We start from the raw sequence: 12,020 nt of genomic DNA, 5'->3' as shown, positions 1-12,020 counted from the left end.
GGCCCTGCGAAGCTGCTTGATAGTATCAGAGTCAATGGGATACCAGTCATACGGTTTTTGCGGTGTGGGGGTAAGGTTAAGAGGAAAGCAGCGAAAGGCACGAGAGAAAGGAGGACGCGCTTGCAGAGGGCTTGGCGCGGGAGTGGGGGTAGGGGGAGCGTTGCCCCAAGGGTTGCCTTGAGGTGTAGAAGGCAGCCAGGGGTTGTTAGTCGGCAGGGTGGGAGGAGCGGCGGCAGCTGCCGGTAGCGGCTCCGAGGGGGAGCTCGCCGGAGGGGGAGGCGGAAGTGGGAGGCCCCAAGCGTCGCAAGACGGCGGCGGCGCGGTGGGAGTGGCTAAGGCATAAGATGGTGGACTAGCCCCGTCCTGTGAAAGGGCGGGGCCCAAGGCATAAGATGGCGGACTAACTCCGCCCTGTGAAAGGGCGGGGTAAAGCGCATGCGGTTTCCGGCCCAGCTTAGGGCTGACGTCATCGCCGGAGCACTTCCTCCCCTCGATGGAAGAAGAAGGAGGAAGTTCGCCATCTTGGCGAGGCTTAGTATTGCTTTGTTTTTGGGGGGCGACTTCGAGCGCGTTGTTAATTTGCTCGACTAAGGATTCTGTGTCCGAATCGTGGTCTACATTAGTATCGCTGTCTGAATCTGTTGGCTGGGTTGATAGGGCCTCCTTGGATTTAATGGGGCCTCGATCAGGGGGGAGGGAGCCTTGAAGGCAGGAGCGGACGGTTATTAAGGTGGGGAGCAAGCCGGGAGGGAAGCGTTTGCTCTCATGTTCCATGGCGTTGGTGACCCGATCAATAAGGCGATCATAAGTAACAGGGTCCCAAAGATGGCAAGTGGTGAGCCATGGGTTAAAGGGCAGCAGGAGGTCCCAGTATACCTGCAGCTGCCGGACAGACACTTTACAGCGATGTGTGTCTAGGAGACGTGCCAGAGCGCGAACTTGGGGTGCTTGGCGTGCAGATAGACGATTACCCATAGCGGAGGGAGAAAAGAAAAAAGGGGGGTTGATTATAGAGTAAAGAAAATGAGGTAAATCGTGGCCGCGAGGCTGAAGGAGACGGTGAGAATAGAAGGCAGGACCCTCTAGTAGCGAGAGCAGTTTGGGGGGGGGCGGTTGCAAAGAGGCACACCGCGCTAAACAAAGAAACAAAGACACAGAGGACCACAGCAAAGTAATGGAGGGGAAGAGGGAAAGCTACTGGAGGAAGAGTGTTAGGAGGAATGGGGGGGATATAGGAAGAGAAGACGAAAGGTAGTCGGGGGCAAGAGTTAGGTTAATGCGGGAAAGTAAGAGCGGCCCGGGCACGGAGCGGCGTGGGAGAGGCGGCCCCAGACGTGGAGCGGCGAGGGAGGGGCGGCTCCGCGGGGCGGCGAGGGAGAGGCGGCCCTTACTTTGCAGGAGAGGAGAAGGGGAGCTGGAGAGGCGTCCGGGCGAGCGGGTGGTTTTACTGGACCGCTGCGTAGAGAGGACTTTTAATTCCAGGGGCCCCACGTTGGGCGCCAGTTGCGGTCGCAGTTGACTCGTCTGGGGGAGGGTGGCGGCCGGTTGCTAAATCCTAGGCTCTCAGGATTGCTCCGAGGGTACCGGCGGCGGGGGCTCTTTCCCGGAGGCGAGGGCGAGGCGGGGGACTTGGCCAGGTCCCCGGCGGGAGGCGTGCAAAGTATGGAGGGCGGCGAGAAAGGAACAGGCGGGACACGGTTCTTTTAGGGTGAAGAAACCAAGAGAGAGCGTTTATTAGGGGAGAGTACAAGCTTATATCGGGCGGTTTAGAGGGCGGGGTAGCTGTAGAGGTTAAAGGCTTGGATTGGTTCTGAGAGGGCGCGGAGGTTGATTGAAAAGGGGCGAAAGTTGCTCCCGTAACGGTGTCCGGCAACAATGTATGCGCACCGGTGGTGATGGGAGTTGCGCTGGCAACGGGGAGTGTCCGGGCAAGATAAGGGGGTGGGGAAAAGGCGGTTCCCTCCGGCAAGCCTCCCCTAACATTGGTATTTTGGGTGAGGAAATGGGGCCTGCCTCCGGCCTCACTTTCCCAGGCCCGGGGGGCTGTAGAGGGCGCTGTCGCCCGTGCCCACTACCCTCCCCAGGGGTGGATCCGGTCCCCCAGCCCAGGCCCGCCAAGTTGAAGCACGTAATCAGTGTCCCGCATTAGCCTTTTCTCATATGATGCCAGAGTCTACTGGAATGCCTTTTTTATAACAATCCTGCACATTTCTAGCCTTCATCTGTCATCTGCTGGCCTTCACATGTCATCTGTGGCTTCTGCAAAACTCCCAAAAAAATTCTCACTTAATTTCTTATGATAACCTGTGATATACTGAAACTGCAATGTGGTAGGGATAACTGTACTCAGTGCTGGGGATACAGGGTTTTGAGTACAAGTCCTGCTAAGATAGAGGAGCTTGGTAAGTGCCTCAGGTTTTTCATGGAAACCCCAGAAGTAGGAGTAAGGACCACCTAGGGCTAAGTATAAAACAAAGCTACACCCACCCTTAGCAAAGCCTAAAAATCAAGCCTCTACAAGATCAACGTGATCTGCCAGTGATTTAACTGCTTGCTAGAACAAAAATCAACACTCTTCAGAGGATAATAATCTAATCCAGAATTTCTACAAATAACATCCATAATGTACAGCATGCAAAGGGGAAAAAAAACTAGATATATGAAGAACCACAAAAAAAAGTGAGCCATAGTCAAGAGTAGAAAATTATAGTCAATAGAAGCAGACTTACAGATGACCCAGAGAATGACATTTTCAGACAAGGTCTTTAAAAAACAGCTATTATAAATATATTAGAGAATTTATAGGAAAAATGGAATGGGTGAACAGATGGAGAATTTCAGAAAAAGAGTGGAATTTCTTTATAAGGACCAAATGGAAATACTAGACAATTAAAATTTTCTAGTGAAAGTAAGATGTGAAATGAAAACTTATTTGGATCATCTTAACTGGAAACTAGACACAGCAGAAAAAAAGTTCCTTAAATAAAAAAGCCAAAATTGAGGGACAGAAAAAATTAAGGTGAAACAAAAGAATTAAGTATAAGAGATAGGTGAGCATCAGACAAAAAGTCTCACAGAGATGTAATTAGGGTTCCAGAAAAAGAAGAGAGATATATCACCCACAAAGAAAACTCCAGACCCAGTTGGTTTCTCTGGTGAATTCTACAGAACATTTAAGGAAGAAATAATGCCAATCTTATAAGCGTTTTCAAAGAATAGAGACAAGGATAGAGGAACGCTTGCTGACTTATTTTGTGAAGCCGACATAAACCTGATACAATACCTGATAAATACATCACAAGAAAATACCAATACTGATCATTTATCTAGTTGCAAATTTCTTAACAAATTTCAACATATTGAATCCAGCGGTATGTAAAAAAGATAATATACCATGATCAAATGGGGTTTATGACAGAAATGCAAGGTCAGGTCATTTTAACATTAGAAATCAATCAGTACAATTATCCATATTATTAGAATAAAGCAAAAAAAAAGCCATACAATAATCTCAGTAAATGAAGAAAGTATATTTCTTAAATTCAGCATTAGTTCATGAAAACTAGGACTTGAAGGGAACTTCCCAAACCTGACAAAAGGCCATTGACAACAACAACCAACAAAACAAAACAAAACAAAACCTGTGACATCTTAATTGTGAAATACTGAATGTTTTCCCCTAAGATCAGGAACAAGGTACAAGGATGTCCACTATCACCCTTTTTATTTGGTACTGTGCTACAGGTCCTAGCTAGAACAATAAGGAAAGAAACAGAAATAAGTATAAAGATTGGCAGAGGCCTCTATGCTTTCCTTTCTCTCCCCCCACCACAAAATCTCAATAAATTTGAATTTTGCTCTCAATTTTATAGCCTGTTATTGCAGAACCTTCCTCAAGTCATTGTCAAATTTTATTATGTCTTTAGCTATGGCCTTTGTATATGTGTTTGCTTTCATCTCAGGGCAACATGAAATTCAATCCCTTCATTAGCTTACACACCACACTCACACACACGCACACATACACATACACACACGTCTACTCAAAACAAGCATTTTGTGGATTTTGTGACTTTAGTGCGTATTTGGGAAGTCCTTGAAAAGGTTCACATCAAGCACCACACAGCTTCTCTGCAATTACGTGGCTTTCCCCTTCTCTTCACATAGGACATATTAATTCTTTCTAAGGTTTTATGCAAAGGAAGTTTTTTCATTAATTTTTCTGAAATCTTGCCACTCAGAGGCTCACCAACTCCAAGTAGGTTTATCAGGGCACTTTTCCCAACAATCAGTTTATCCCTAAAAAAGAATCATCATCATAATAATGATTCTAATAGCAGATAACCCTTATATAGGACTTAACTCTGGGCCAGACACAGTCCTAAGAATATTAGTCCTCTAACTAATCCTACAAGATAGGTATTATTATTATTCTCATTTTACAAAGGAAGAAATGTACTCACTGAGGTTTTAAGTAACTTGCCCATAGTCACACAAAATCAGTGGAGAAGAAAGTTTCAAGGAGTCAGAGTGAAGATGATCAACAGTTTCACAGAGAGACCCAGAAGGATGCAACATGAAAAGTGATCATTATTTTTAGTTGAGGAGAAAAAATCAGTGACTTTTTAAAGAATTGCTTTGGTTAGGTAGTAGGGCAGAGGCAAGATTGCAAGACATAAAATAGGAAGGCCTGGTGAGAAAATGAAAGTAATGGTTATAGGGCACTTAGGCTTAACTTTTCAGAATTTCTCTTTTGTTTAATCCTCAGTAGATGACATAACTAAATCTAATCTTTTTCATATTTATACCTGTAGTGATTAGTCTTATAACTTCATAAAAGTTGTTTTATGTTGTTACTAACTTTCTCTTATCACCAACTTTTCTAGGATGTGGTGCTGCAGGGTATCCCACCTACAAAGCAGGCTCCAGGACCTGCTGAAAGGAGGAGTCACATACTGGGTCCTTAAACAGCACAACTTCAAAAACTTATTTCCATTAGCCATTCATTGGCACCATACAGCCTCCAAGTCTCTGAATTGTGCTTGGCAGCAACATGAAGATCATTTTGGTAAGAGATGTATGGGCTAGATACTTTCTATGTGATCTGAAAATACTTTCTGTGGAGTTGGGAGAACCTGTAGTCAGTTCCTCCCAAGATTATCCTATAGGTTATGAGAAATAGAAAAAGTTAGAATTGTGCCACTAGGCTGGCTATTAATATCACTACTGAATCATAGTCTCTGGAGGTTGGGCTCTGGAAGCTGCATTTTTAACAAACTCCTCTGATGACTCTGATATAAAATATCATTTGAGACACAAAACAAGAGTTCTGTTTGGATATATAAAGTTAAGATGTATGTGAGATATTAAAGTAGATTTATGAGTCTGGAAGTCCATGTTGGAGATACAACTTTGGTAGTCATCAGCATATAGATGGTATTTAAAGTGATGAAACTAGATAAGGTCATTTATGGAGTAGTATAATCCAAGAATATAATACATACCATGATAGAGCCAACATTTAGCAGAGGAGGAAAAGGATCTGATAAAAGCAGTCTGAGAGGAAGGAACTAATGCAGTAGGAGGAAAAGCAGATGAGTGTTGTGTCCCAGAATCAAAGAGATAAGTATTTAAGGAAGGAAGGAGTGGGCAGTTTTGTCAAGTCCTGCTGGGAGAGGTCAAAGATGAAGACTTAGAGGTGACTAGTGGATTTGGAAGCAAAGAAGTTATTAGTGTCCTTGACTAGAGAAGTTTCAGTTGATCTGTGGGGGTGGGGAGCTCTATTGAATGCATTTAAAAGAGAATTGGGTGATGTTCTGTTTCAACTTGGATATGTGAAGAGCTTGGAAATTGTCATTCCTGTCCTTACAACAGGAAAACGCTGCATAAACTGAAAATCAATTATTTTTTGGACTCATCAGAGAACTAGAGCCTGAGGGAAAACCACCAGTCTGGAAAAGACAGGTACCTCTAGGGATATACAGAACCCTAGATTTGCATACCTGGAGTAGAAGCCATGGAACACCATAAGCTGGTAAGAAGAGTAAGCCAGGAATTTTGATGAAATTCTGGAGGCTAGCATGAGACTGAAAAGTGAACGGGAGCTGGAATTGCAAAGGCTTTTCCTCCAGGAACCCCAGCAAACTCTGACAGAGAAAATCAAAATGAATCCAGAGAACCTCCTCCCCCCATACCCCACCCCACACCTGGCCCTGGCAGAGGGAAAATAAGAGTAACCATTGTGCAACCATCCCAGGCTCAGCTCCCTTACAGAACAAAAAGCCTTAATTTGGCAAGAACATGGCTAGAGGAAAACAGTGGAATCCTATCTCAACTGGGAGAAAGGAACTCTTCCCTTCTCCAGCCCTACTCCACTCTCCCTGTATCACATAAGGAAAAGAAAGGAAAGTCTCCATATACAGGGAAAAGGGTTTCAAAGATATAGACTGGGAATGCTGTAGCCAGGGAAGGGATTAGGCGGCAAAGGGGAAAATGCTATGCCCCTAGAGGGGAGACAGAAACAATTGTGAAGACAACACCCCCAAGACACAGGCCCACTATGCACTCCAAAGACTGAGATGCAATCAGAAGATTAGAGAATATCCCATTTCCCCACACCCTAATAAGCCTCTGATTAAAATAACAGTGGGTTGCATCTGCAAGAAACAGACTTGTCTCTTGTCTATGAGGAGCAGTACAAAGGAAAGGGCTGAGGCCAAGATGGGAGACAAAAACAAGGTCAGTAGAAGAATTTAATACCTCTGGTACCCATAGATACAGCAAGTGTCAGACACAGCCCAACTCTTAGTTAGATTAGCATAAATCCTTCCATGAAAGTCTTACTTACCTTAGAATCTACTGCCCTATACAATAATTCCAGCTTTCAACAATAACAAAAAGCTACAAAACTTGTGAAAGGGCAAGAAATAATACAGTTTGAAGAGACAAAGCAGCATTAGAACCAGACTCAGGACACTGGTGTTTAAATTATCAGAAAATTTAAAATAACTATAATTAATATGCTAAGGGTTCTCATGGAAAAGATAGACAACATGAAAGGCCAGGTGGATAATGTTAGCAGAGAGATGGAAAATATAAGAATCAAAAGGAAGTGCTAGAAATTAAAAAAAAAATAAATGAAATGCCTTTGATGAGACCATCAGCAGATTTGACACTTCCAAGGGTAGATCAGTGAATGTAAATAATAGGTCAATAGAAATTACACAAACCATAATGTAAAGAAAAAAAGCAGAAAAAACAGACTATCCAGGAACTGTGGGACAATATCAAAAGGTGTAACATATGCATGATTAGAATACCAGAAGGAACAGGATGTGAGAACTAAGCAGAAGAAATCCTTGGAGAAATAATGGCTGAGAACTTTCCAAAATTAGTTTCAGACACCAAACCACAGATCCATGAGGGTCAGAGAACACCAAAGAGGAAAAATACCAAAAAAAAAAAAAAAAAAGAAAAAAGAAAAAGGAAAGAAAGAAACCAAACACATACCTAAGCATATCATACTCAAGACAGAAGGAAAATCTTGAAGAAAGCCAGAGAAGGGAAAAACACCTTACCTACAGAGAAACAAGGACTTCTCATCAGAAAGCATGTGTTTTGGTTTGGTAAAGCTGCCAGAATGCAATATACCAGAAATGAGTTGGCTTTTACAATGGGGATTTATTAGTTTACAAGTTTACAGTTGTAAGGCCATGAAAATGTCCCAATTAAGGGATCAACAAGATGATACCTGGACTCTGAAGACAGGCTGCTGGCATCCAGGGTTCCTCTGTCAGCTGGGAAGGCACATGGCTGGCATCTGCTGGTTCTTTGCTCCCGGGTCTTGTTGCTTTCAGCTTCTGGTTCCAGTGGCCTCCTCTGTTCCAGTAGGTCCTCTTTTAGCTTCTCCCGGGCTTTTCTCTCTGAACTCTGGGCTTTTTTTGTCCTTTATCCTGTCATAAAGGACTCTAGTAAAGGATTAAGACCCACCTTGAATGGGCTGGGTCACATCTCAATAACAACCTAACCAAAAGGTCCCACCCACAATAGGTCTGCACCCACAGGCATGGATTAAAAGAACATGGCCCTTCCAGGGTACATAATAGCTCCAAACTACCACACCTTGCAAAGGGCATGATGGAATGACAACTTTAAAGTTTTAAATGAAAAAAGAAATACCTGCTAACCTACAATTCTATATCTTGTGACAGAAAGGGACATAAAAATCCTACTCCCCAAGAATAGGTTTGGGCATGGCTAATTAGTGATCACAGGTTTTGATTGGTGACAGTGGACCACTGGGTGCCTGACTCTGGGGGTGGCCATTTTCTCAACCCTCTCTGGACATATGCCACAGTGGAGGAGAATTAAAGACATTGTGCTTCCTCAGTGCTGCAGTGCACAGTTATTTAAAGGGCTACATTTGGTGGGCAGGCCAGGAAAACTCAGCTGTGGGGAGCCATCAGAGAAGCTCTTGACACCCTTCCTGATCCCCTCCCCAGTTCACTTTGGATGCAGTCTGTGCCCCCTTCATGGGACCCTGGCCCTGTTTAGGCTGGGGAAGACAGATTTGGGAAAGTCTTCTCTGGCATGCCCCTCCTCCCAGAATTTGTACTCCAGACAAAAGCAGCTTGAAGTAATGAAAAGAGTATAATAAACTATAGAGGTGGATAATCTGAGGCAAAGACTTGTCAGCTTCAAACACCCAGGAGAGGGAGGTCTGTCTCCTGGGAAACTGAGAGGACACCTAATTCCTGTAATCAGAGGAACTCCAAAGCAACTAACAAGCAAAAGCCAAGAACATGACACAAGCCCAGGAAGACTGGGAAAACCTGCACACTGCATTTGCCTTGGGCAGACCTTCCTGATAGGAGGGCTGAAGCTCAAGAACATCTCTGTCTTATTACCAGCTGGTTACAAAATCAAGAAACATAGGGAATAAATCCCAGAGTTATCATTTAGAAATATTAAAATATATACAGCATTCAACAAAAGAGTATAAGTAGGAGACAAACAAAGAGACAGAAAATGATGGCCATCCAAAGGAAGAGGATAAAAGTCCATAATATGCCAACAAAGAAGACCAGAATGTGGACATGCTAAACAAAGCCTTTAAAAAAATACCTTAAATATACTCAAGGAGATGAAGGACAATACAGAGAAAGAACTAAAGGATATCAGGAAAATAATCAATATTAGTAAAGAGATATAAATCTTAAAAAGGAACAAAACAGAACACCTGGAATTGAAGACCACGATAATTGAAAGAAAAAATGCACAGGGGGGTTTCAAGAGTAGATTGGAGCCGGCAGAAGAAAGAATTCACAAAATCCAAGACGAGACACTTGTAATGAGTCAGGCTGAGGAGCAGAAAGCATAAGGAATTATAAAAAGTGAAAATAGCCTAAGACACCTCTGGGAAACCATCAAGTGTATGAATATTTGCATTATGGGAGTCCCAGAGAAGAAGAGGGAAAGGGACAGAAGGAATATTCAAAGAAATAATGAGAATTTCCTAAACTTAGGAAAAGACATGAATATGCACATCTAAGAAGCCCAGGGGAAAAAAAAAACAGGATAAACATGAAGAAAAATAGACCCCATCATATATTGCCCACACTGTCAAATGCAGAAGACAAGGAGAGAGTTCTGAAAGCTGCGAGAGAAAAGCAATGTGTTATGTACAAGGTAGTCCCAATTAGTTCGAGTGCCAATTCCTCATCAGAAACCATGGAGGCAAGAAGGCAATGGGTTGAAATAATTAAAGTGTTGAAAAAACAACTGCCAGCCAAGAATTTTATATCTAACAAGATTCTCTTTCAAAAATGAGGGAGAGGGAATTTAGTTAGTCCCCTGGTGCAACTAATAAACAACCAGGAAAACTAGTAAATAATTTAGAATAACTGCTGGGGGACAACCGTGACCGTCCACACTTCGTACACCAACCTGGGTTTGGAGGAATACCTGAGATCACAGCATAAAATCTGTACGTAAAAACTGCATAACTATGCTGGGAACCCCTCCCCCCATGGCAGGCTGAGCTGAAAAACCTCGCAGTGGTCGAAAGCAGCATTCCTGGAGCGAGTGAATGTAGCTCAGCCTAGCTTCAACTGGGCTTTTAACTAATAAATGTGGACTACTGAATACAAGCTACAACATAGACAAACCCCTAACAAGCAGGAAAGTACCCTGAGGTCGCTCCCAGTGGAGAGGAGGTGGGGCTGACAGAAAAAAGAATTAATTAAAAAGAATACAGAGGCTTTTAGAGACAGCTGAACTTAAAGAACCAGAAAACACCTGTGCCCCAGGAAAGGGAGTCCAGAAGACCGGATGCTCTCTCTGGCTGACAGGTGAAACTGGGGGGCTGTGGACTGGCTCTGAAAGAGGGCTTTCTTTCCCTTTTTCTCTCTCTCAACCTGAGTGGCTCAGTGGAGAAAGCCACAGCCATTTTCAGTTCGCAGAGCTCTGACCCAGACAGAGGTGGAGTTAACAGAGTCAGAGAGGCAAAGGAGCTATTTAAATGCAGAAGATAACTCCCTAGGGGTATATCTTCCCTAAGAGTAGGGAGGTGGGGCCCAGCTCTACTACTTGCCTTCCATTCAGAACCAGACCCCAGAGCCTGGGGGAAAACAGCCAGAACAGAAACTAAAGGGGCCACACCTCATTGTGCCAGTTGGGAGTGACAGGCTGACAGGCGCCACCTGCTGGGCAGGTTAGGAAAAGCACAGTGGCTAGAGGCCTCACAAGAAAGTCTGTCAATGTTCTAAGACATACCATCAAGGAAACCTGATACTGAATGTAGGCCCTTTCTGAGACCTGAGTCCGTTCTGGTCTGGGAAAATCTGATTGGGGTAATCAAGGAAACCAGATGCCTGGACAACAGAAAACTACAAATCACCACTTGGGAAAATGAAGATATGGTCCAGTCAAAGGAACAAACTTATACCTCAAATGAGATACAGTTGAGATATTGTTTTACTTTAATGAAACAACCTATTAAAGGTTTTCAAAGAAATATATTAAATCAATCAAAAATCAAGTGAACGAGTTCAGGGAAGATATGGCAAAAGAAATGATGGCTATAAAGAAAACACTGGGCAAACATAAGGTAGAAATTGAAAGTTTGAAAAAACTGGCAGAATCTGTGGAAATGAAAGGCACAACAAAAGAGATGAAAAATACAATGGAGACATACAACTGCAGATCTCAAGAGGCAAAAGAAAACAGTCAGGAACTAGAGAACAAGAGACCTGAAATCCTACACACAGAAGAACACATAGGGAAAAGAATGGAAAAATATGAGCAATGTCTCAGGGAATTGAATGACAACATGAAGCTCATGAATGTACATGTCTTGGGTGTCCCAGAAGAAGAGAAGAGAAAAGGGGCAGAAGCAATAATAGGAGAAATAATCAATGAAAAATTTCCATCTCTTATGAAAGACATAAAATTACAGATCCAAGGATCACAGTGTACTCCAAACAGAATAGATCTGAATAGGCCTATGCCAAGACACTTAATAATCAGTTTATCAAACCTCAAAGACAAAGAAAGAATCGTGAAAGCAGCAAGAGAAAAGTGATCCACAACATACAAGGGAAGCTTGATAAGGCTACATGCATATTTCTCAATAGAAACCATGGAAGCAACAAGGAAGTGGGGTGATATTAAGAAACTGAAAGAGAAAAACTACTAACCAAGAATCCTATATCTGGCAAAACTGTCCTTCAAATATGAGGGAGAGCTTAAAATATTCTCTGACAAACAGACAATGACAGAGTTTGTGAACAAGATACCTTCTCTACAGGAAACAGTAAAGGAAGCACTGCAGAAAGAAAAGAAAAGACAGGAGTGAGAGGTCTGGAAAACAATTTTGGGAGATAGTAGCACAGCAATAATAAGTACACTGAACAAAGATAACTGTGAGTATGGTTGAAAGAGGAGTTAGGACCATGTGGGACACCAGAAGGAATGAGGAAAGATAAAGACTGGGACTGTATAACTCAGTGAAACCTAGAGTA

General features: G+C 43.2%; 1 protein-coding gene across 8 annotated transcripts in view; it reads left to right on the top strand.

Moving 5' to 3' along the window:
• The window catches only part of TMLHE (trimethyllysine hydroxylase, epsilon), a 174,732-nt gene that overhangs the window by 39,709 nt on the left and 123,003 nt on the right, over nt 1-12,020 (top strand). For all 8 annotated transcript variants that reach the window (XR_005214643.1, XM_037822376.1, XM_037822380.1 and 5 more), the window contains one exon: nt 4,887-5,068. Coding sequence is in view for 7 of the 8 variants with exons in the window: in XM_037822376.1 (XP_037678304.1) it covers nt 4,888-5,068 (181 nt within the window). In the remaining variant the exon portion in view is untranslated. The remainder of the gene's footprint in view (nt 1-4,886; nt 5,069-12,020) is intronic.

The sequence above is a fragment of the Choloepus didactylus genome, chromosome X (assembly GCF_015220235.1).
Source record: "Choloepus didactylus isolate mChoDid1 chromosome X, mChoDid1.pri, whole genome shotgun sequence".
Classification (NCBI taxonomy): domain Eukaryota; kingdom Metazoa; phylum Chordata; class Mammalia; order Pilosa; family Megalonychidae; genus Choloepus; species Choloepus didactylus.
Note: the sequence above shows the minus strand (reverse complement) of the source record. Positions and strands in the feature narration are given on the sequence as shown.